Source organism: Pocillopora verrucosa, chromosome 1 (genome assembly GCF_036669915.1).
Source record: "Pocillopora verrucosa isolate sample1 chromosome 1, ASM3666991v2, whole genome shotgun sequence".
Classification (NCBI taxonomy): Eukaryota; Metazoa; Cnidaria; class Anthozoa; order Scleractinia; family Pocilloporidae; genus Pocillopora; species Pocillopora verrucosa.
Window position 1 is genome coordinate 23,574,507 of NC_089312.1, and position 26,679 is coordinate 23,601,185.

Below are 26,679 nucleotides of genomic sequence, written 5' to 3' on the forward strand. Positions count from 1 at the left end.
ACATCTGTTCTAAAATAATCGAGTGTTGTCTGGACTTATATAAAAACTTCTAGTCCCCAACAAGTATTGGCTGTAACTTAGAAGCTTCAGGGTTTCCCACCAAAGCTATCCGTTGCGATTTAGAGTTACGTACTTATGGCAAATGCAAGCCTTGAGATCTTGAAAATAATATCAAAGTATTCTCTTTCATGTTATTTCTCTCCTCACACGATGGACCTGTGTATTTATTCATGAAGAATTCTTTAGATCGTATGCCGGAATCTACAATTTGATACAACAATGCCCGGTAAATTAAATGTCGCGCAAAATAGTAAATGATACTGAATTCATCACAAGCATTACATGAGATATCTTTAACTTTTTAAAAGTCTTTGAGTAAACGCACCCTTCTCTCCCCTTTCCCAGCCCGTTTACGGCGAACTTCGAGTGACAAAGCTGTCTGGATATAATGCACGATATGCACTGCCATCGCAGCTTTAAACGAGGCTTTTTTCATTCTAATCCCCAATTGCTTTGCTAAGAAAATGTAGGGGTTGTTCTATTACTGGTGCATTTTATCTTGCTCACATCAACGCACGATCTATTAGAGCATAAACACTCAAAGACGGCTGACATTGCAGACTTTATCCATTGAAGCAAAACATCAAGATGTTTACCAGTCGCTGTTACTGACTCCTTTCGAGCGTTAGCCCTTCGTCGTTCGTTCTGACGAAGGGCTAACGCACGAAACGTCAGCTTTTAAACTCTTTGCAGAGGCCGATTTACGTTATCAACTCATTTGACAATACTAAATTACCCTGTAGCACTACTGACCACTTTGTGTCGTGTCAGTCCTCAAGGACAGCTCATTACACTCGACACGCCTTTCCTTGAATCTCAAAAGCACTTTAAAAGCTCTTTTGAAAGTGGGCATGCGCCATGCATACAAGAACTGGTTAGCTGAACAGTTAACAAGGGCCATTAGAAACTGAAAGTCGCGTAACCAATGAATGACGTCACAACTGCACACGTCGCAAAGTAGAATGATGTAGATGATGACACAAGAAGATACATTACAGCAAACGAACACGAAGAGGACTAACAGGAATGATCTTGTAGCTTTCTTCTCATATTTGACTCTCTGTTCCATCATTCGATCACTGCGGGTGGCTTCAACATTATCAACATGGGCGTGAAGACTTTGGTAGATTCTAATGTATGCAAAAGTGATAATCAGCAAAGTGGCCACTACAGTAGTGTTAGCAAACACAAAGACAAAAGTGTAAAAACCTATTGCGAAATAAATGAATGAAACAGAAACAGAGAAAATCCAGATGCCGATGGAGATTGCTACTGTTCTTGATCGAGAACAACTTCGCCTATAGGTGGAAGTAACTGTGAGGTAACGCTCAGAGGCCAGAGCTGCTATGCTAAGCATAGAGGCAGTGCAATTGATGAAGTAAGTTACATGAACGACCTCTACGTGGCTCATTACGTCGTATTTTAAAGCTTCTCTGACATGAAACACGACAAATACTGGTTCTGTACATATACCAGTGATCAGATCGGCCAAAGCAAGATTGAGAACCAGGTAGTTGAATGCGGATCGGAGTTCTTTGTTCGGATCTTTGACAATCGCCAGGCAAATCAGAACATTTCCTGGCACAGTTATAACACACAGGATTGTCGATATAGTTGCAGTTGTCACAGACAACTCAAATGGCGCCCTCTTATCTTCGCAAAGATTGCTTCCAAACAACATGATGCTTCTTTGGATTTGTATCTGTCTTAGACAGACTATCAATATCTGCCGACCAAAATGGCAATGATTATACCAATATGATACAAACTAAGTTGTTCTCACAAACAGTGCGCAGACGTTTATGACATTTCTACGTCAGGTGTAGGTGACGAGAAGAATGGAAGCTTCCAGAGCCGAGAATTTTCTGCAAATTTTTAGGCACCTTGGGTTAACAGTGTCTGGTTGTGCATATTCACTGAATAAGCCTTTGAATTGAATTGAAATGAATTGATTTCATGTCGAGGAAAATGAAAATGTCACAATAAAGCAAACATTTGACAAAGGCTTAAAAACAAACAATATTCCTCCCGCCGATAGAAGTAATAAAACTAGAATTATTATTGAATTTTTGAAGGAATAACCCCATGGCTTCAGAATAGCTAATTTTTAATTCCTTTTTTTCTAAGAAGGAGGGCAAAATTTGAAGGTTTAGAATTGAATTAAAAGATATTTTACAAAATCAAACTAAAAAATTTTACTTGCTAGATTTGAAAAAATAATTTCTGTCACTTCTAGGTGGCATGTGACCTTAGAATCATATTTACATTTCGGAACCAAAGGGAAATTGGACGGCTACGGGTGAATTTAAATGTGTTTCATTAAATTGTCAACAATGTACGAATTCTAACTTTGAACCAAAGAGTTATTTGCAAAAATAGATTCTCAGTGTATTGTGAACGATTTGACTGTTGCCATAAATATTTCTGGCAGCGTTGATTGTATTTCATTAGGCACTATTGAATTTGATTACTGGAGAGTGAAAATGTCGATCGAGCTGAGACGATAATAAATTTTTTTTTGTTCTGTCTGACCTGTGATCAAATTGTTTGAAGTTTAAATATGGATTTTTCACTCATTTGAATAGCTGAAGTTCGAACTAGTTACGAATATCAAGCCTTTTACAATCCAAAGAAACTGAAAAACGATTTCTTTTTTAAAAGCCAGTAAACACACTTTTTCAATCAGGATTTGCTATGGTGGCGATACTGGGGACATGTCTTGTTTAATGATATGCACTTTAGAATAGCTACTCGCCTTACACCAAGAAGACCCCTAAGAAGCTCTAATTTGCAATTCTTAACACCGCCAAAGTGTATTTCCTAGGTGCCAAAGGAGTTTTGGATCAATATCAGTATCTGGGCAACTGCCCATCTACCCCTCCCCTAACCCGATAACAAGTTAGGGTTAATGGTGGGTTTGGGGAGGGGTAGGTGGGCAGTTGCCCAGATACTGATATTGATCCAGAGTTTCTATACTCAAACTATTATCCGGCCCAAAGTTCAGAGAATATTTCAAAATCATTCTACGTGCGATCATTAGTCTCCCTTATTTTTCGTCTTTATTACATTGACATATCGTTCTTTTATTCTATAAACTCTAGTTTTTATAGGTGCGTAACTGTACCATATTCTTAATTTGAAATTTTAACATCCCTGTTATGCTACTGGCTTCATCAACATTATCTCATTGATCAGTCTCCTTATTTCCTCTTGCAATTTTGTCCATCCTGTAACATTCCTTTCGTGACCGCATTTTTTGGCTGAATACGGTATGCTGAAACAAGTACACGTACGCTCTGCGGAAATTCCGCATCCTCATTGAGTAAAGTAACTGATTCGTGGCTGCAATAATCATGGGCAGGAGGAAATAAACGTCACGCAATGTGTTCGTGATGTCACAGGAGCACGTGGTGCAGAAACTGATGATGTTTGCAGCAATGCATGATGGGAACACCGTGGAACAGAAAACAGTCAAAATCGTCATAAAAGATCTGGTGACCTTCCTCTCTCTCGCTAAGGCTCTCCGCTTGAAGTCGCTGTGTTTTATTGTATCCCAGTTTTTTACATGGCTCTGCATTGTTTTTGAAGTAGACTTGTGCGAGGCAAGCAAAATAGCGAACACTACTATGGCTGACGTGTTACTAAATACAAATATAAATAAATATACTTCTATCAAAAGATAAATAAGCGGGAGAATCAACGACAGGCACCATATTAGGGCAGAAGTTAGATATCCATGTATTGGCTTGAGCCTTCTACATGAGGTTGACGTAACTGTACGGCAGCGGTCCACAGCCAACGCCGACAAGCTCAGAAGCGAGGCTGTAAGTGACATGAAATACGTCAAGTGAAATACCCAGATCCAGCTCAACTTTTTTCCCTCAATGGCCTCCCGGGAGTGATAGATGATGAAGCTAGGTAAGGTTACAAATCCGATAACCAAATCAGCAACAGCTAAGTTAATTATAAAATAATTAAATGGCGTCCGCAAGTCTTTGAAAGGATCCTTAATGATAGCAATGCATGTTAGCATGTTCACTGGTACAGTAAGGACGCATAGTAAGCTGCTAATGACAACAGTTGTCCATGAGACGAAACGCGGAATGTCATCCTCTGCGCAATTGTCTGAAAATGCCATCTTTGTATGTCAAGTCGTGGGTGTAACAATTGAGAAACCTTTCTTCAAATACATGCGAGCAATTGTGAATCTTTCTTTCATTTACCGTTTTTCCGGCCGACGACGAGTAGAACACATCCAGTTTTTTCCTCTATACTCACTTTTTCTCCTCACCTAATCCATTGTCATTGTCTTTGAACTGTCTTTCATTTTAAAGGTTCCTCATCAGGCCCCATGCACAACTTAGCCCATCTTCTGAAACAAAAGATTTATTGTCTTTAACAGTTCTTCAGACTCAGACTGAAACGTTCAACAAACTGCTAACGTAGCGCGTTCTACCTAGCCAATGTACTAAGAATCCTATCAGGTGCAGGAAAGGAGTTCCTTTTCGAGATCTATCGCCGTTTATTCCTCTATTCGAAGAACACTGTCATAACAAGAAACTGCTAAGTTTGCAAACGGCTTATTTCATGTCGTGTGTAACTTTATATTTCGCAGTAAGTGGAAAAGAGGCTTGAAAATAATCCGTTGCGGAAATCGAGAATTTAAAATAAACAAAAGTGGAAATGTCCCAATTTCCTACCCTTTCGGGAAATTAGTTAAAAGCTTAGATATATTTCCAGAAGCGTTACTATTTACTTATTCTTGACAGAACGCCTGTCAAAGGCAGCGACAATTTTATCGCACAATGCTTTGACGCCAACAGACAATTTTCCATGTTATTTTAGGTTGAAATCCAATAAAGAGTTTTACTGAATTGATTGTATATGAAGGTATCTAAAAATAGCTCATCAGAATCATGATTTAAAGAATCAGACTTTTAATATCCGGCCCACTCTAAAGATCGTCCTCTCTGAAGATCACATGACAATGCTTGCGTTTCCCTCATGATGTCCTATTAATTAACCCTTTAACTCCCATGAGTGACCAAGACAGAATTTCTCCTCGCAATATCAGTACAATATCAAGCAGACAAGTTATGAGAATAAAGAAAAATTTTAATAAGGGGGATTATTAGTTGATCCAATACCAAATTCTCCAAACTTACATCACAAGAGGTATATGGCAGACAGTAAGGAGAATTACTAATGAGATCTTGGGTATTGAAGAGTTAAATGTGCACGACTAAAGTCATCCCTGATTCAATCAACCCTCTTGTTCCCATAGTCGACCTAACTTCTTTTTTTTTATATGTGGTCGGTAAAACAAGGGACTTAAAGCAAAAACCAAGAGATCTGGGACAGCAATCCTTCGAAAGTCGTCGCAAAATCGATCTTTGATACTTAACGGGAAAAACTCTCATTAGTGCTAACGATTTGGGAAAAATTGATAACGTGCATGAAGCTGCATGATTCCTGCACCCAAACATAAATTAAATTGCATAACTTCGGTTTCTCCTTTCAGTTACTTTGGACTCCATTCTTTATAGCAAACTAAAGCTCTTTTTCACTGAACTCCTCTGAGTTGAAGCCATCGTGCATAAGTATATTTGTGTAGAGGTTCGATTTACATCCAACGCCCAACTTCCAATTGGCCAATTTGTTTTGGCTACTTATTTCAAATGCGATCCAGATAGCAAGCGGTTAATTGACATATTTTATGCATTTAACTCCTTTCGAATCCAGAAATATTGATGGACAGGTTCTGTCGTTAAATGTAGTGTTTATATGTGGTGTTTACAAAACTCCTTTGAGAACAAGCACTCTATGGCGTGAAAAGTAATTGGTTTACACCTTCACCTGTTTATTCAGCTTGAGTCTCGTGTTATTTTTCCGACAGTTTTCCCCAAAAGTTCTCAAATAAGCCGCCCCCCCCCCCTGCAATGCAGAATGTAGAATGAGAAAACAAAATCTGTGCGTAGTATAGCACGTTTCGTTCCAAATTATTGCAGCAGATTTAAAGAGAAATGATTTATTCAAGTTTATTCCCAACGCGAGCTTAGACTAATAAGCATACCTATCAGGAAGTAACGACAGCGCGAATCTCTCTTTCTACATGTTTTATGTTGACGATTATATTTAGAGTTTTACCAATCGGATCGGAAAACAATGCTGAAGTTGTTCTCTACCAATCACTTAATTTCCACAGCTGGACACGTGACGGCAATTTTAAATTGAATGACAGCTTGGAGGTCATTTTTTTCTTTGTCAGGGATGGGATAGAAAGACCACTTGCTGGGGATATGGCTAAAGGGACGATCCGATGGAACCTTGGAAGAGTACGTCACAGTATCTTCACCCTTTAACAAAGTGATCATAAAGGAAAAATTAACACATTGGACTTTTTGGATATTACTCACGAAGGGGGTGGGAAGCGTTTCATTTGTTTCCAACCTATCTGGGTCCTGTCATAAGATTCTGAAGACCAACTCCACCTTATGAGTCCTGCAGTTAGCGGGAAATTAGAAATTATGTGAGGATAAAGCTAATACCTTTAAGAACGCCCATTATGACCAACATACCTGAACCAATCTTCACGCCCTTGGATTTAGTGAGCCCAGCAGTTAGCGGGAAACTAGAGATTAAGTGAGGATAAGGTTGATACCTTTACTTACGCCCACCACGACTAAGACACCTTAAGCAACCTTCACACCCTTGGATTTAGGAAGCGAGCAATTTCATCAAATTATAAAATCCTGGGCTATTAACAAAGCATATTATTTCAAGTTTAGATTGATCCCTCATTTAATGAAATGGTAAAAGTATTTCTGTTCTCTGTTATTCTCACAAAACCCCACAATTTTACCCGAACCCATTTTAGCTGTTCATTCCCGCCAGTTATAAAATTGTTTCTAGCGAGGCGTCTTCATGCAGTTTCAATTTTGAAAGCGATATCAGTGCCGTTTTTTGTTTGTTTTATTATTTCCATTAAAGCTTTTTCCTCGTTTTTTCTCGAGCCCGTCGTTAACGTCATGCTCCTTGAATCGCCAATATTGACAGCGGAAAGAATTTAAAAATACATGATTGCCTCTACCTGTTTTCTGGTTGAGTTTTAGTGGGCTACGAGTAAAATATTAGGCGAAATAATGTAATCGTAGGAGGGTACGAAAGCTTTTTATACATAAGACTTGGTTTTGGTGCGAATTCGAACTTGTTTTTCAGCAGAGAAACTGAGGCTTAAGTATCTTATTTTTAACAAAGAAAACCACTTTAACCGCCAGAGTTTGACAGATGAGTTGTTTATTCAGGAATACACTGTTTTTGTTTGATAAAAAGTTGTATAGGAGACCTTGACACCTGGATTTAGGTGTAATTTATATTTCATTTTTGCGGTATAAACCATTTAAGCCTGTCTTAAAGCTTCGCTTTATTGCTCAGTGGAGCTGATTATCAAGCTGAGAAACCGGAAACCCCCATGTTCGCGTGACAAAGACCACCAACGACGCGAACTACGAAGCTCTCAGACTTTGGGAGATTGAATGTATGTATGCTTATGTTTTTAGGAGTAAAGTTTCCTTTCTAAGCTTTTTATTGCATTGCAATGGTTTAGTATATTGGCACTGAGAGATTTACTTCACCAACTCGTCTTGAAATTAATTCAAGCACAATTATTTCATCTAGCACGAGATGACAGTCGCAGAAGGACCTAAAGATGTTTGTATTTAAAAACTGGCTCGGTATAAATTTCTTAATTTAAAACAGAGAAATATACATATTTGTACGAGTCTAAGCTTAATCCTTGCATGTTATGGTCGGTTTATTAAAAGCCAAGGTAGAAAATTTAGTTTATTTTTGTATTTCGTACTCCGCTGTCAGAAGCATCGCAATCAGCTGCTTCACATTGGCCTGGTTACAAAGGTTTATAATAAACATGGCGGATGGCGGGAGTTCAGAAAGGTTTGAATGCAGGTGGCTTTATCTAGCCGTCGATTCCCCACGGAATGTAGATTAAGATGTGGAAGTGGTGGTATACAGCAGCAACTTCCTCTATAGCTGGGCTTTTATGTTATTGGAATTCTTTGTCGGCAGATTTCGTGTACGATGACAGGTAAGTGCGTGTAAGACTAATTTGTGATTAATCTGGAACGATTTTGAGGTGACTGGTGGAATTTTGAGGTTCACAGAATTCAATTGCTTTTTATTAAAGCATTAACATTTAAGTGACCGACAATACTACCGATCGAATCTTTACAATTTCTAGGCAAATTTGCCAATGATACCGATTCTTTTGGGTCTTTTTATCGCCCTTTGAAGAATGTTTCTTGCCATAAAAATTCAGAATTTGCATTATCTGCATCTCTTTGATCGTTTGCGGGTGCTTCGGTTTATTTTTAACTCTCGCGGACGACCTAAGGATCAAGTAGTTGAGCTTAAATCCAAACTCCTGATTTAATAAATAACCATGAATTTAGAAAAATTCATTGGGTTTTTCTTCGCGATGAAACACTCTTCTGATCGATTTCGGTAAATTTAGCAGGAAAACATCTCAAACTGGCGAACCTCCAGAGTTTTTGACAACCACCTGCATTACTTACGTTTATTGTTTTTCTCCTGTTTACCGTGGTGAATTTTTTTTAACAAAGGCAATCGATAAAACGATTGTATGCAATATTTTAGCAAACTTCAGTGTACAAAAACTCAAATCTCCAACGATCGGAATAACATTATCCTAGAGAAAGCCATTAACATCTTGATAACTTGAAATTCGAGGTTTTCAAACGTCGTTTGGCATTCTTTTGGCTATGAAATATTCTCAGTTGGAGCTTCTCATATCTTATTTATAAATTTTCATTGCCATCGTTGGTTGGAAATACTAAACCTTTTAAAATCTTAAATTGCGAAAACCATTTCAGTTATCATTGCTTTTACTGTATCCGCTCGTTTTGGCTTTCACTTTGACCTACTAGTAAATATGACCATGCTGAACAAGAGAATTTTAAACCAATATATGTAGTTAATATATTTTCGTTTTAAAAATCTCTTACAAGGAATTCACTAAGCCAAGACTTCTCAATCATTTATAAAGCAACACCAAAAGCAATGAAAACACTTCTTCAAAGACAGACTCCTCAAAATTTCCACCTAAATAGGTTTTTTCTTTTTTTTTGGGGGGGGGGGGGAATGATTTAAAAGTTTCCCAGGAAGCATCAGTATCAAGTTTTTTTGAGCTTTGTTGTGGAGTGGGAGATTCAAACTTTGGCGACTTCAGTTTTAGGTCAAAAAGAGAAGTTATCATTATAGTGGAAGAAACATTTAAAATTCTCAAGTGCCAAAGTACTACAATAACTACTGTAGAATCCAGGGAAACCCAAAAATAAGGGAAATGAAAAATGGTTTGAGCTTGTAGGAGTTCAGGCTCTCAGGATTGATGCTGAATTTCAATTATCCTGTTAAAAATTAATAAGATGTTGATATTTTTATCATTCTTGCATTATGGACAGTCGTTTGTGTGCATTTAGTTTGTTTTTTAACAGGTTTTTGAGGAGCAAGTTTAGTTTAGGAAGTTTACCTAAATGTATTTCATTTTCATAAATGTTATCACCCTTGTTCCAATAGTGAGTAAAGATTGGGACTTGTCATTCAGCTGTGTTGTGACACTTATTGGCCAACACTTTTAGTTACAGTTCTAGTTATCAAAATAAATTTCTGTGGAGGGAAAGTAAAATGAGCTAGAGTTAACAAGGAGTTTGAGTTAACCAAGTTCAAGCTAGCTGATAGAAAATGACAAAAAATGGCATCAAATCCAAGGGAAATCGGATCTTGCTCTAATTTGTAGGGAGTTCAAGTTAATTGAGTTCCAGACAGTAAGGCTCTGCTGTCTAGTTACTACCAGCAGTTGGTGAGCACTGTGTTTAAATATTAATAGGGAACAAATTGAATTCTGTTGTCAATTAATCACTGTTATGGTCCTGTTCTTTTTTTTTTTTCTTTTCAATGCTAGCCGAGCCATTTTAAAGAATTCTGATCTGCTACCTTCGACTCCATGGAGTAATGTCTTGTTTAATGATTTTTGGGGGACCCCTCTCATGCATAGTGGAAGCCACAAGTCTTACAGACCTTTGTGTGTTGCAACATTCAGGATCAACTACTTCTTTGGTGAATTGAATCCATTTGGATACCATCTTGTGAATGTCTTTCTGCACAGTGCAGTGTGTTGGCTAGTTGTGACTTTGTCATATGTTTTTCTCCCTGCTCACTTTCCATGTTTAGTGGCTGGGCTTCTTTTTGCCATACATCCTATCCATACCGGTAAGCCTGAAATAGCATCTGGTTTGTAAATTTTATTTCATGGGAGGGTTACCATTTTACTTTAACCATCTCACTCTCAAATTTACTAATTTACTTCCCACTAAGAATAATAATTATATTTATATGCAGTTATGTCTGGCCCAACAGAATATGCAAATAATGATAAAGAAAGTTTGTTTACTGATTGCTGTTGGCTGCAAAAGTGATAAAAATAGTTTTTATGAGGCTTAAGGTTATGGAATAATTTATTCTAAAATTTATGTTGGATTAACGATGTTCTAGACATTATTTAGTAACCAGTAGTCTAAAGTAAATGTGAATCACATTCTTGTTGTTGCTCTGGAATGTTAAGCAAAATTATTCAATTGGGTTTACAAATAATGCGCTATAAATTTAATTGATGAAATGTTAAGTTCTCAAATTTGTTATAAATATTGTTAGCCTATTTGAATACATAAATATTCTTTCAGTATTTTGAGCAAATATCTTTTTTCTGTTCTTGTCAGAGGCTGTGACTGGAATTGTAGGACGAGCTGATGTTGAAGCATGCTTGTTTTTCATTGCATCATTTTTGGCGTATATCAAGTCTTACAAGTTAACTATGAACAGTTCTCAGTTCAGGGAGGTTCGTACTCAGTGGCTGTGGTTGATATTCTGTCTTCTGCTGTGTACAGCAAGCATGTTAAGCAAGGAACAAGGCATCACTGTGTTAGGAGTTTGTGCTGTGTATGAGGTTATGGTGCTGTTAAGCTGTGTCAAGAATCAGACTATTTTTGCAACCATATCAATGGTATGTACTCTGTAGTAAAGATTCTGTTGTACAAGCCTGCTTGGTTTCCTACTGCAAGATATTTACAAGGTTTTATTTGCACAATGCACTTTGAGGAAATGCTTCACCACTTCAGCAGGATGCTACATAAATTTATATTTCTGGTAACCAGGCCTCCTCTTCAAATCTGGGAGGAAGAGACATTATTCTTAGTGCAAAGTTTCTTTTTTCTTAACACAACACAATGATGCCATCAAGACTCAACGACTTGTGATTGGGACTCCTTGTAATTGCCTTTAGGCCTCCTCTTGGTCTCTGGTATATAATAAAATGAGCCTTTCCAGTTTTCAAGTTTTCATGCAGTATAGAATGCTCACCCTTTCTAGAGTCATTGGTAATTTCATGACCCATTTCATATTCTAGGGCTGGAGTGTAACTGTTGTAAGAGAAAAGTGCCAAACAGAGGCAATGTAGGCAGTTCTGGCTAATAAACCTAAACCATTATAAATTCATAGTCCACCAGACTATAGCTAACTGCAATAATTGCAGCACAGCTTATCTTACTAGACAGAGGTAAAGTAACATACTGCACTTGTAGCTTGGACTAGGAGTTAATGTAAAATTTTGGTTCCTTGATCAGTATTGTTAACAGGGAACTCTGTCTTCTATGGTGTAATTTATTGCTATTTTGAGCCCTGACATATCTTTTCATTGTGTTTCCAGGCTGTTAAAAATGGTCATGCCTTCCGCTTATTTTTGGTTGTCACCACAGGACTTGGGCTGTTGCTTCTGAGAATCTACATAATGGGGAGTCAACCGCCGGATTTTTCACCGTCTGATAATCCTGCAGCAAACTGCGATAGCAGGCAGACTAGGCTGTTAACTTTCTTGTTTTTGCCTGCATTTAATTTCTGGCTTCTGTTGTCTCCTAAAACATTGAGTTTTGATTGGTCAATGGATTCTATACCTCTGATAGAATCTTTGCTGGACCCACGCTGTGGAGTGATAGTGGTGTTTTATGGAACTCTGGCCTTCTTGGGATTCTACTGTTTAACAAGCTTGGTATTTCACCTAAATCTAGAGGAACCTGTCAAAGACATAACTTCACAAGTGGACCATAATGTAAAGCGAAGAAAAGATGTAGCTGAAAAAAATGGGAAAAAACCTGTGAAGAAGTCTACAGACTATGCCAAGCATTCAAATGGTACTCATTCTAATCCAAAGCACAGCAACAATAATTTACCAGTCAGAGAATTTAACATCACCAACAAGACTTGTTGGATTGAAACAACACTCATTTCACTTGCAATCTTAACACTTTCTTTCCTTCCAGCTAGTAACCTATTTTTCTATGTTGGTTTTGTGGTGGCAGAGAGAATACTCTACATTCCAAGTGTTGGATTTTGTTTGCTGATTGCTGTGGGAGCAGACATAATTTGTAGAGCTTGCACTGAGCAGCAGATGAGACTGTTTTGTGGGTCCTTAGTGTGTGTATTGATTTTATCTGTGGCGAGAACTGTGGAGAGGAATTGGGATTGGCAAAATGAAGAAGCACTGTACAGGTAATTGACATTTGCACATGTTAGGTCATGTCCTTGTAAGTTTAGTAAACTACCAGACATAATCAACCTCAGGATGTGTCACTGTCACTTTTCATCAACTTGGTTGTAAAGGGTGAATGACAACATCCTAATTCGACGACTGTGCAACCAGCATTCCATATGTACCATGCCAAAAAAGATTTGTCACCTGTTTCCTGCAAAGTGTTTCTTCCATCTCTACTAAAGATAAGTGTTGAGGAGAAATAAGAATATTCACTAGTTCTGCTTCATTGACCAATCACAACATATTACTAGCGATAAAATTTAAAATTGTTATTTAATTTAATGCTCAACAGATCAGGAATCACTGTCAACCCTGCAAAAGGTAAACAATTATTTTGCTTGAGTATGACCCTTTAATTTTATATCAGTGGATAACAAAGAAGGAGAACAAATTTGAGTATTAATTTCCACCAAAGGCTCATCCTGTGACCTTTTTATTGCTGGCTAGGGATGTTTTCTTTTTTCACTTCAATCCCCAGACTTAAGATACTTTATCTTTATTTCCATGTTGTTTGTATGGTCTCTCCTTACAGTTAACTCTCTCTTAGTAGAAGGACAAAGAAATTGCTTCTTTCTTTTCCTTTTGGAAAGGGCTAAAACCTGAGGCAAAGAAGGGTATAAATGTCCCCATCTCTCGTCTGTCCTCTCATTCTACCCCCATCCCGAATAAATAGACTTATGCACACATGTTTCAGTTTGTGTATGTTATTGTAAGTTGTAGTTGTTTTCATTTTCTTTTTTATGTGGCCAACTCATCCTGTCTTTCATTTCCACATGCTCTTTTATTTTAACACTTTTTGATACTTCATAACCAGCTTGGTCAAACCTGGGGAATGTGCTGAGCTCACAAGGAAGAACTAGAGAAGCTGAAGATGCTTACAGAAAGGCTCTGACATATCGTACCAACATGGCTGACACTCACTACAATTTGTAAGTATCTGGATGTCTGACTAACCTTAAGGTGATTTCCTGTACATTTGAATCAGATGGGACTGAAGCACGGATTAGGAAATGAAGTTTTCCCATCATTTATTGTTAAGTACTATAATTGTACATATACAAGAAAAAAATTCTGTGCTTGATTTGAAATGTAAGACCACCCAACCTTATCATGTTCACTCTATCTCAGTTAGGAAATCTTTAGTTTGTTTTGTTTTGTTTTGTTTGTTTTCTTTTTATTATAGGGGTATCCTTTTAGCTGAACGACAGCAGTACAATGAAGCAATTAAAAGCTATGAAAATGCCATCCACTACAGGCCAAGACTAGCTGGTAAGATACTCTAGACATGGTTGCCTTGCACAGTCATTGGTTATGAAATTATTATTATTTACTCCCTGACTTTCCCTGAATTTATTAGTATTAATTATTCTTTATTCCCTAACTTTTCCCCGACTTTTCCCAGGCAAACACAAATGAAATTTTCCTGACCAACTGTCAGTTAAAAATTTTACAAACAAGTCCAAACAATGGCTTCCAACCTCTTCTTACAGCCATACTCTCCCCCCATAGATAACATGCTTTAGGCAAATCATATACACTGGCAAGTCATATACATTCAGTATACATGGTAATTTAGTATTATCAACTGAGTTGATAAATGTAAAATGGCCACCATTAAGAGTTTAAAAGCTCTGACAAGGGGCTAACACTTAAAGTGTCAGCTTTTAAACTCTTTACAGTGGCCAACTTTGTTATCAACTCAGTTGATAATACTGAATTATCTTGTTAAACTCTACCCCCTTCATACAGTATACATGAATTGATATTTCAGTTAACGTCAATTCGTGAGCATTTGAGAGTTTTTTAAAAGTCTTCAATAAATTTTCTAACTCAATGAGGTCCTTTTAAGTTATTAAATCTTTACTTAAAATTATTGAAGATCTTTGAAGCAATCAACATTACTGCTAGGTTTTTTAAGGAAAATACTTTAATTGTTCATGTTGTTTCCTCAAAGCTGCCCATCTGAATTTGGGTATTTTGCTGGCTGACTTGGGACATAAGGAGGAAGCTGTGAAGGTGGGAAAGGTTTTCAGTAGTGTTTAACTCAGTAAAAATTAATTATGTGTTGGCAAACTTTCTTCTCATGCATGTTTCTGGTATCAGCAAACCCTCTATCTTTTTATCAAGTAAAGATACCTAACTTAATCTTTCCTACTTAGATTCTGAAGAATGCTTCAACCATAAGTGGTCATGGGTTAAAGGATCCTAGACAGCACAGTCATTCAAGTAAGTACTAAACATTGAAGCAACTGTGATCCATTGAGTGTATCATATGAATATAGAGCAACTGGCTCATTTGCTTTTTACCCAACACAGTTACATCAATAAAGTATAATCTTGGGCGCATCTTGGCTCAACTTGGAAAACCAAAGGTTTGTAGCACTTTCTTGGCTCATAGTGATTTTGATTTAAAGAGGTCTTCAGAATGGTTATCATAATTTGAGATTTTTTTAACAATTTTTGACAGGAAGCCCTTAAAGTTTACCTTGAGGCAATGAAAACCATGCCAGCTCATTATGAGCCTCACAGTTTGTTCAACTTGATAGGTAAGTGGCTTAAGAGTGCAATGATGAATAGCCATTAGAAGAAAACTTGGTTGAAACAATTTATGATGACAGTTTTGAAGGTGTTTTGTGCCATATTATGTGAATAAAAGGGGTTTTTTGAATGAATGATGGGTAAAATTTGTTCTTGTTTCAAATTATTCTTCAAATTAAGGTAAGAGGGTCAATACAAAGAAACAGAGGGGGGTGGGGTGGGGTATTTGCTGAAAAACATTTGATAAGTATGGGAAGTTACATACACTGTCAGTTTAATCATTATCAGAGAGTTCAAAATTTGACTTCTGTTACAGTGTATTCAATTTGGGGAACCTCCAACACAGTCATCAAGTGTGAACCAAACTTTAGTCAAATTGAATTTTTTATTCTAGGGGAAGCATACTCTGCAACTGGGAAAAATGCAGAAGCTGAGAAATGGTACAAGGAATCACTAAAGAGTAAACCAGATCACTTGTCTGTTCATCTTACCTATGCTAAACATCTTGCTAAAATGGTAAGTGCAATGTTGAATGTCCAATCAACTAAACCATGTCCACTTCAGGCAGTTTAGATTTACTGGTAAAAATAAAATTGGTCACATACGTTTTGCTTTTCTTACTGGTTGTTTTCAGGGAAACTTTCATGAAGCTGAACATTGGTTCAAGAAAGCACAAGTTTTGAATAAATCAGATCACGCTTCTTGGACACATTATGGTATGTTTAGCAGCTTACAGGAAAGATCTTTTATTTTTTAAATTTTAAATTTTAAATCATTCTTTATCAATTTGGGTGAAGACTCAGGGACAGGTTAGCCCAGCAAAAAATGCCGTTTGTGAGAACTGAAAGGATAAGATAATTATGCTTCTGATTTAATTTTTCTCTCAGGGCAGTTTTTGTTTGATCAAAGGCGAGTGACTGAGGCAGCTACAATGTTCACTAAAGCCATGGAATTAGCCCCCAATGACTTTGATATTGCATTTACTGCTGCAGGCTATCTCAGGTACTTTACAAAGTGATATTACTTTGATTCTACTGAATTCCTTTCTGCAAGAAAGCATAATCATTTCATTGTGCAGGTACTCATCATCTTCAAATATTGTTTTGTTTGTAGGGAAATTGGAGACCATGAAAGGGCAGAGAGTTGCTACAAGAAGGCAGTCAAGTTGAAACCACAGGTGGGACACATCTAGTAAATATTTTAGTCTATTTGGAATACAAATCTGCAATTTTCCCTTGCAATTTTTGCAAGTTAGTTCCCAATCAATCATCAAATAAATTGTGTTTAAGAGATTCACAACAGCAGAATACTACAATACTATAGTCTAATGCTCAGTTATGGTTTCTGAATAAAAAGATACCTTCCTTTTTACCATATTCTTCCCTCAGAATCCAGTGGCACATATGAATCTTGGAGCTATGTTGCACCTCCAAGGTAAACTCAAGGAAGCTGAGATGAGTTACACCAGAGCTCTGAAGCTGAGACCAGGAGACCAGCTTACAGAAGAAAATCTGAAAAAACTAAGAACTTTGCAGGCCAAAAGGAAAGTTTGAGTGATAAAAAAAGAAACAAAACAGAAAAAACATGCATGCGTCATAGATTAAACAAATTAAAGTATCTTAGATAGGTATTTGATTGGTAGTTTTGTGAGAAACTTCAAAAGTTTCTTCATTTTTTTGTACTTTTGATGGTTTTACCTTTTGGAGTGATTTGATTTATAATAAAGTTTTAGCTTAATCTAAAAAATTTGAAATTTTAATTTAATTAGTGTCAGAGAATAAATTAAACAAAATTTTAATCAGATTGATATTAGTAGCATATAAGTATATTCAAAATTTATGGTAGATATTGAGTTTTGTAGTAGAATTGTGTTGAGATAATTTTTTAGACAAAGATATTTTTGTTTTCTTTGGATCTAGTTTAATAAAAATAATATTAGTTCTTCCAGATGTGTCTGATGGTGTTGATTCCACAATCATTCCATAAAGTCAAAAACATTCCGGTGCGTTCAAAGTGCGTTTAGAGTGTGGCAAAATTACAGCAATGGTGTAAGATCAGTGCGAGAAAGCTGCGGGGAATGTGCAAGCAAAGTATGGGTAAAGTGCAAGGAAAGTGCGGGAAAAGTAGGTGCAAATTGGGCGAATAGTAATGATAATGTAATGATGGAATTATTCAAAATAGAATGAACGGCATTGTTAGAGAAATAATAGGAAAAGACAACTGTTCTCAACCTTATACCCCAAGCGTAACAGAAGACTCATCTGAATTTCAAATAATTTTTTTAATTAATATTCATATTTGCGCTCAGTCTTGCACGTGGAAGAGTTTACGAATTACAAGAAATTTCAACGTCTCTTTCCAGCTTTTGGGGAATTCAAGAAGCACATTATTTCTTTCCAAAACCCTGAATATGTCAGGCCTGCCAAAGTCGCGTAGTGTTTCTTCTGCTGAAACGAGTGGTTAAGATACGACGTCGACTGGATTCTTGGTTAAGTTTGTCACGCCTTTTCTTCAGGTAAATAACCTGCGTAAAGATACCTTTGGGTAGAAATATATTGCTCGTGATTTTGTGATTTCCCTTATAAAAACAATATTCAGAGTCGAATGTATGAAGGGAGAGCATATTGCAAATTACACAATGTAAGACGAGTGCTAAGTGGCAGCCGCCATGACATTTCTTTAACATTATTTTCACAGCATCGCGAGAAATTCGTTCTTTGTTGTTATGGCTTCTTTCCTTATTTCGCTTTTCATTTGTTTTTTCGTTTCCCATACCATGTACACTTATTAAGTTCATAGTGTTAAGACATAAACTAAAGTTTTGTTTAAGAAGCTCTTAATGGGGTTGTCCGCTAGCCGTAAAACGGCGAAAGCGTCAGGCGTAAAAATTGACAGATTTTAACCGTTAATCCTAAGAAAAAACAGTATTTTTTTTCTATCCTAGCATGTTTAATCTTCCAAAGTGTCAAACTACAATTTTAACCGTTAGCTGTAAAGGCTATTACTCCATTAAGATCCTCTTGTAATTTTCCCAATCCTCCGAACACGTCAAAGAAAGAAAGAGTAATCGCCAATAGTGTTGTAAAGTAGAATCGTTATCTGATGGTGGTAGAACACTGATTTCAAATAATTACCATTTCTTTGTTGATATTGTTCTATCTGACTAAATTACCTTAACAATGTTTATCTCGTCCAATACCCATGTAATTTTCGGTTAAGCCAAAGTTAGCTCAATGCCTCCCCCCCCCTTTTTTTTGCCTTTCTTGCCTTTGCTCAATAAATAACCAGCATTCAAATTATCAATATTCACTAGAATAATAACTACTTTTTCGACTCGGATATTTACATTTATCTAATCTCATCTTATTTATCTCACGATAGGTGCACATGTATTCAAATCTATTTTGTCGTTTTTTCTCAACAGCACCAAGGTTTAGGATAAAACATTTGGATATCAAGAAATACAAGGGAGCAGAAAAAAAGGACAACATACAATAAGGTTAGTTGTTTAGTTCTGATACAAACAAACTAATCTAAGCTTATAATAAATAAAGTTCATTAACATGCAGATGAAAATGAGTTACAGGGATAGCTGTTTAGTATGAAGACCTCTCTAATCTCCAATAGTTGATACGATCCCTTGAAATAATTTATCTGCCCTTCTGGTGATACATGCAATAGAATAGAAATTTCCAATCTTGGTTGATTCAAAGTTATCATTTGTTAACTTTAAAGTAGCTTCAAAATGATTTCACTTCGCGAAGCGTTTCAGAAAAAAAAAGTGGAGTTGCTCCAAGTTAGGAATTGCGCAAGGGATATTTTGCCATCCCAAGCAGTCGCAACATCGCAATCGATGGTAGAAGGTTTTGAAACTAGGGCTATCCATTCTCCAAGATTAAAACGTATGTCAACATACGTTTGGAGACCTCAATTAAACTTGGATCAAAAGTTGGGGGAAATGAGACCATACTTCGGGGCGGCAGAACTTCACTGGGGGGCGAAGGAACATGGGCCAACCATGCAAAGGGCGACGTGACCTGATACCAAGTAAAGCAATGATCCTTACTGGTGGGCTCAAATTTAAGCCATTGTAGAACAGAAGCCTGAAACAAGAAAAATAAAAAAAAAGGTTTAGTCGGGACTCAAATCCAAGCCTTCCAGATACTAATTGAGCGATGCTTCTAGAGCTGGTTTGCGATGACATTCAACCAAAATCGAGAACGATGGAAACTAGCTACACAGTAAAATCACGTGTTCACTTTCTTCCATTGCTGACTTTTCGATATTAATCTAATTAAGCTGCTGTTGTTCAATAAGACGAAGGAACTGTTCATGATTATATATCGCCTGGGGCAGTTAATTGGCATACAGTCAATTTTTCATTTTCCCGCCATTATACTCTGTCCGCGACGGATGGTCGTCCCTCACTCACCCTTGAAAACTATGTGATCCTCCACGCCCACCACCCCCCGTTCCCTATTCCCCCTGGCAGTAAAGGATGACGAGTCCCCAAGTGATGCAAAATTTTTCAGCGGAATACGAGGTGGCTCTCAAATGTCTAAAGTAGTTTTTCATTGCGGAGGTTGACCTTTATTATATATGCAATGAAAAGCAATCAGGTATGTATTCGTACTCACAACTGAAATGTTTCCCTTTATTATGTCCTTAGGAAAAACTAGGTTAAGTTAATGATCAAGAAAAACTTTAAGGTGGCATTCAGTGTTTACAGCGCTTCGCTTTAGATGAATAAATACTCGCCATGAAAGTTTTTATATACTTTTGTGAAAGCAGATGTCGAAGAAATTCCGATTCAGTATTTTGCATCAAATTACTGTCCATCATTTCTTACATCTTATCATAGCAACGGTTTAGTCAGTTAAATGATCTTTGAATCTTAAGATTAAGGAATGATATGAGGAATGAGCTCGGTAATCTCAATTTTACAGACTTTTGCGGACAATAATTTCTGGCCGACCAAAAACATTTTGCAAGGTTTATTTGAAAACTTAAGGCTACCGCGTTTGAACTTTTGGTTGCATCAAAATCATTGAGCCAATCTAGGAATTTCATATTGCACAACGTACAAATAGATAAGTGCTCCCTCAGGGCTACGGTCAGGAGATTTTAAAGACGTTTTTCGGGAGGTCTTCAATAGCACACTGGTAAGGAAAAAGGGAGGGAATCACTGAGCTTTCTTCTGTAAGTGAACACTCAAAACAAACATTAAGGCGGGGGATTTTCTGAAAAGGTATTCTGTTGCTTTGGTCATAGCAAGTTTAAAAAGCGGTTCATTTATGTCTATAACCCTAGGGCCTAAATTTCTAGGCTCTTAAGGGATGTAAACACGATTCATCACGATCCGAAGATTTATATTGCTCATTTAAATTTTATAGTCCTGGATTTTCGAATTTTGTTTCAAGACTCTGATAATTTCTTTCAAATTTAACATTTTTGTCATTTCATTCGATAAAAACTTTGGAGCCCAATTGTCGAATGTCTCATCTCACGGGGCAAAAGAATTCAAAACCAGTTTAAGTCGATAATCAAGAAAAAAAACTTTCAGTAAAGAAGTTTGCTTTCCTTTCCACTATCGGATCTTCAAAGAAAATGTTGTTGTCTTTGAAAAATTTGCATATCAACACCAAACTGCACGAGAAATTGCGTTAATATTTGTATTAAATATGCTCGAACTGTTTTTTTAAGGTCTAGAATAAGGTAGATTTTTTAAGTTTAGTTAGGAACATGGAGCTCCTTTGGTTAAAGAAAAGATGAAACCGTGCATTTACTTATCAAAATCAAAGTTCTTTTTCCGTTTACAAATTGGTCGGGAGTACAGTACAGTTTAAATATTACTTTAAAATATCCCGTGCTTTTCCAGTCTATTTCTTGTGTTGAGCATAGGTACAGATGGCCAGTATTAAGATATTTCTCTTGAATAAGCGATTTAAAAAAGTAATTATCTAACTTAACTTATCTTGATATGAGTATCAACGTTGATGAAAAAAATGCTCCGAAATTACAAAAATTTAACTGCCACCTCGATCCAAATTTCGGGAACTTGACATCCAATGGTATCACACTAAAGAAATCTAGTTTTAAGTTCATTAATTCAAAGATATTCATCAGAAACGAATGTGTGAAAGAAATAGATTGCTTGATTTCGCACACTTTTACCAAAGGTATTTATTTATTAAAGAATGATTTTTAAAAAATACGTATTGTCATAGGTGTGGTTTTCCGCTTTTCCATTCTTGTAAAAACCCCGCTCAGACATATTCATTTCTTATTGTTATTTAAGTGCTAGTATACACCGATTTCCACGAATCTTCGCGAATTTCAGATTTTATTTACACGCTTCAGGGTGCTAGTTACATGCTTTCATTTCTTGTTTCATCGGGCTTCAAAAAACCTGTGAATATTCTGGTTGTGTGTAGCTTTTTTTTGGCTTCCCGTCGAATTTTTAAACAAGTGCACAGAATTTCGTCTGAACTTGAACTTGAAATGATTAGAAATATCATTTAAACAATCAGAAACTTAAAGTTATTCAATTATTACTCGTAAGTTCGTTCGTCGTCTCAGAGGAATGGCTGGCGACTACATAGGTTTACTGCTTGACTTTATCAATAAAATGGAATAGTTTAAACCCTGAACATAAATAATTTTTACGACAACAACAAAATTACTCGAATCAGTTAGAATATTCACCAGTGATCGTGATTCGTATCGAATTTATTGCTAAATCCGGGTTACTTTCACGTTTATTTGTATCTTCACACTAATACTTAATTTGTAACATGACGGAATACATGTTTCTGTGTGAAACTAACAATCGACTTGTCATGGCTTGGGAAAGAAACGTATTCTGAAAAATCTATTGTATTTGTTGATTGATGGTTTATTTTCACTTTCTTGCAGACTACTGGTGAATATTACCGATGCTTCAAGCACAAATCAAACAAGAGAGATTGTGATCCAGGAGAAATTCAAGTTTTATTAAGAGGTACAAAACAGATGTAGCGCATTTTTTTCAACAACATTCCGTGTCGGAGCTAAATGATCAAATCACCAAAACGAGGACTATGAAGTTGCTATTTCGTGATTTTTGTCGGTTCAATTCATTTTAAGGGCTGTTTAAGAATTAAAAATTTTCCCGCCAAAAGACTTAGAAAAAAATTACGGGCTTCTTAGTACTCATGCATCAGTTTTTCTGTAAGTAAAATCCGTTCAAATGTGGCGAAATTTCCCGCCAAAAGACTTAGAAAAATACGGCGCTCAAAATACGCATGCGCCAATTTTTTAAAAAAAAAATCAAGGTTATATTTATTTCCTTCTAGTTGTCTTGTACTATTATTAGTGAACAAGTCAATAAAGTAAAGTGATCAGTTTTCATGACTCATCTTTTAGTGTTGTCTTTCAATACACTTGTATACTCAAACCACAAAAGTTTCATACTCGACAAAGAGTTTTATTTATTTTAAATTCTCTTTAATTAATGAAGAAATTTTTCGTGTATATACTAAGACTTTTGGCGGGAAAATTTGGACCAGTTTGCACAGAGTTTCTCCTGACAACTTTTTTGCTAAAATTTTTAACAAGGCTTCCTTCAAAATTCCCGCCAAAAAGATTATTAAGCAGCATCTCGTGCAAAAAAATTAAATTGTAAATGCCAATCTCTCTTTCACTATAAAAAATTCAAACAACCTGAAAAGCTGCGTTTTTTTTACAAAATTGATTCTGACTGTCTTTCTCTAAACCTATTTTTTCACTTCAATTCCTTGCACGAGATGACGCGTGGAAGTTCTTAAAGAAAGAACATCGCGGCAAGCTATAGAGAGTCTCATCAGAAACATTTAATTTATCTCCAAAAGTTTGATGAATTTCTTGATTTTAAATCTGATCTATCCCTTTTTTGAAACCAGGAGCTTGCCATAATATTTTCATTGAGTAAAAGACCTAAGGTCGCCAGTTTTCGAATGTCACACAGGAATCAGGTTAAAGAAGCTGTTAAATTTCCTACTTTTGACTGAATCAGTGATGATTTTGATGTTAGCCGCAATATCCAAGACATGAGGCTCTAAGTTTCTTGATTAAACTAACTTCGAGAAGCTTTTTGAGAAATAAAATTTTATCATTGTTGGAACAAACTCAAATAAATTTGACTCAAGACATTTCAGAATAACGCTTCTGGATTAAATTTGCGAAGCTGTATGACAAAATTTGATCAACTGTTGGAGCGAGCTCCTTCAATTTGATTTTAGCCACAAAAGGGCTGAGACATTTCACAATTAGGCCCCACTGTTCTTGACAGAACTAACTTCAAGTACCAATTTGAGAAATAACTAGTCCCATTTGTTGGAACAGACCATTTTATTTTAGCCACTAAGTCAGGGGCTAATAGATTTTCAAGTTATTTAAGATAAATTCCTGCCGCGAATTGTTCTAAAACATGTTGTCGTTAGAAGCGTTGAATCTCTGTTTTATTGCAATAGTATACTCAATTTGATGTTAAAACTTGATGTTAAAACTTCAATCATTTTTTTTTTCTGTATTCCTGTGTTACATCGAGTGGCTGTACAAAAGATCTTACTTCCACTTGAAATAACGAGTAAATAATTTAACTATAAAATATATTTTAAAACCAAATGCCTGGTCCAAAGAGCAGCAAGTGATTGCTTTTATGGAATGCAACCTAATTTAAAGAGATTATAAACTGTTCATACTTTCTTGACAAGAAGTATTGAATCTCCAAGCTTTTTTTTGTTAGAAGTAGTACATAATAGCTATCGGGGGGGGGGGTACATCCCAAGGAGCCTGTATTTTGTTGTTTCCTGGTAGATTGGCCTAAAAGCGGCAGTATACGGCATGTTCAGAATTCCTTAAATTTCCCTTCTTCTAATGAGAAATATGCGAAAGTATTCCGCAACAAAACAAAAATAACTGATTTGATTTGGTAAAATGTCAACCGAATTACTTTTGTTTAATTTGCATTTCTGATTCGCACGTTTTTCTAGAGAAATTTACTGGCCTTGCCAAAATTTCATATGTCATTTCTAAAAAATAAAAGAATGTAATTTCTCAAATGTTCTTGTTCGTATGAAACACTCGAGCCATTTCATAACGACTTAACTCTGCCAATAGTCTTATGTTCTATTTATTTGGCAAGAACTGAATTGACTCTTATGTTCACGTTCATTTTCGTCGATCCAATCTGTTAACGATTGTTCAAAGATTAAAAAAATATATATTTACCATCATTATTCCTATCGAATAAACTCTTATCGAAATGTGAAATGTACATTTCTTCGTCGGAAACGGGTTAATATAGAGGCAAATGTCAACGTAATCAGTTTCTCGAAAGAGCTCGTGACCAGGCATTAGAGTTTTAAAACACAAAACCTCCAAACTGAAACCGAATTCAGTTGATGGCACAAAGCAGTAGATATAAAGCTAAGGTGGTACGTAGGTAATCTTTTGATTCATGTATGAAAAACAATGATTCCTTTTTGAACAAAAGTTATAAAATTTCATATTCAATTCAAACCATGGGAGAATGAATTCCCAATCGAATCGATATGCTTTTAGCCAATTTCTCTCTTAATTGGAAGCAGTTTGTAGTCAATCGTGTAGTGCGAGCGTCTGGTTGTGAGGAGTCAAAGTTAGTGACTGGTCTGAGCAGAATTCACCACCAGAGTCAAGTGAAAGGCTATTTGTAAGCAGACAGTTATAACCAGTTTGGTTCGTAAAACTAATTGATCAGTTTTGGAAAGAGGTAGCCGTCAGACTAGAAAAGCGTTCGTCGCCATCGCTGAGGTCAGTTGAATTTGTTCTGTTTGTTCTTTTTGGTCTGTTAATGACTCCGTTGGTTAGAAGTTTTTGTCATCGCCTTCGAGAGGAATCTTGTCCAGGTTTTTTAAACTGGCTTTTCAAATTCAGTCATTCAAGATATTTTGTGCAATATAAACTTAATAAAAAGTAGCATAGCAGCCTGTAAAGTGGTTTGTAAGTCGATGTAATTTATCAGGTAAGATTTATTACCTCATCAAAAAATTTAAATTCTGAATTTCACTTGGTCTTCGCCCAAGATCTTTTATCCAAGTGCCACCTCATCAAATATCACCTTTGTGCAACATCAATGAATATATAGCTGACTGTAAATCAATACTGAGCGATCAGTACTTGCAAATTAGCAATTTTAGTTCCAAATTTCTCTGGTTCGATTGACATAGAAATCAAATTATATCTTTGGTTAATTCGATGTAACGATATTGTCGAAAGTAAATTGCACCAAATCATAACGAGCTGTTCAAATCAATAAAACGATCGCTTGAAAGTCCGCAAAACAATCCGTACCACAACAAACTATTTAAAAAATGGTGGCTAATTAAATTTATTCACTTACCAGTTAGCCAGTTTTATCCATTCCATGACATTTGATGAATAAAATGAAGACCTCGCACAATAATGAGACATAAAAAGCCACCATTTTTTGCTTCTATTACTCAAAACTTTCAAAGTTCTTATCTTCGTTGTATCCAATAAAACTTAAGTGATTCCACTGATTTTCTCCTCTTGACCAGAATCTTTCTTCATCCATCCATTTGACACTGTTCCTCCTGAAAAAGAGATTATGAATGCGATCAGGGAATGCTTAATTTCTACAAAGTCGGACAATCTTATACAAACTTAAATTTATGTATAATTTCATTGCGTAACTTTTCGCATTTTTATTTGCAATGAAGCAAATACTATTGAGCAGAAGAGTCATCGCGCTTCCACGTGGCTGCATTTAAAACAAAATGAAGTCCCCAATAGATTTTACAAGCTAAAAGTCTTTTATCACAGCGTTTCGGTAAGAATATCCAAGAACCAGACGTGTTTCTTTTCCCCTAAGCCAACACCCTAATTCCGTCGAACGTCGATTTCAGAACCGCTTACATCAAGCAACCAACTCGTTTAGCTCTCTGAAAGGGTTCAAGGCTATATTTTTGTAAGGAAATTCTCACCTGCAGCTGTAATAACAAAGACCGAATTTTCTTTGCTCGTCTTTACATGCCACTTGCCTCCTTCCATCGATATTGCTCCTTAATCTTCAGCACTTCGGAAGCACGTCTTCGTCCTTCGACAGGCAGCATGGTTTGCTGAAAATTCTACAACTGCTGATGAATATGGATTAGCAGCTGCAGCCAATTATCAGCTCCTACGTCACAGATTTTTCGCGGAGTTTTGTTTGCACGCTAATTCAGCTATTTAAGAATTAACAGGGAATGAAAGGCATTCTGACTGGCGAATTTGCATGCCGGACGGGGAAAAAATGACCTTAATTTCATTTTAGATGGTATTATGTGAGAACTGTGTGATCAATCAGACGAAACTGATTTAAACTATTCGTGAATTTGTAATTG

At 36.4% G+C, this 26,679-nt stretch overlaps 2 protein-coding genes across 2 annotated transcripts; one reads left to right on the top strand and one right to left on the bottom strand.

Moving 5' to 3' along the window:
• Positions 1–799: 799 nt before the first annotated feature.
• LOC131796851 (melanocortin receptor 5-like) lies at positions 800–1,973 on the bottom strand. The gene has a single exon (XM_059114458.2). It carries the CDS (start codon positions 1,739–1,741, stop codon positions 806–808), a length of 936 nt encoding a protein of 311 aa, XP_058970441.2. The 5' UTR covers positions 1,742–1,973; the 3' UTR covers positions 800–805.
• A 5,573-nt stretch (positions 1,974–7,546) lies between these two features.
• Positions 7,547–22,253, top strand: LOC131796691 (protein O-mannosyl-transferase TMTC2). The gene is made up of 20 exons (XM_059114301.2): positions 7,547–7,597; positions 7,933–8,164; positions 10,058–10,365; positions 10,872–11,155; positions 11,858–12,696; positions 13,032–13,060; positions 13,554–13,668; positions 13,923–14,008; positions 14,694–14,755; positions 14,899–14,965; positions 15,056–15,111; positions 15,207–15,285; positions 15,672–15,793; positions 15,912–15,993; positions 16,165–16,279; positions 16,391–16,454; positions 16,666–17,400; positions 17,640–17,792; positions 18,702–18,776; positions 22,193–22,253. The coding sequence occupies exons 2-17, from the start codon at positions 8,070–8,072 to the stop codon at positions 16,828–16,830; spliced, it is 2,568 nt and encodes an 855-aa protein (XP_058970284.2). The 5' UTR covers positions 7,547–7,597; positions 7,933–8,069; the 3' UTR covers positions 16,831–17,400; positions 17,640–17,792; positions 18,702–18,776; positions 22,193–22,253.
• Positions 22,254–26,679: the final 4,426 nt, after the last annotated feature.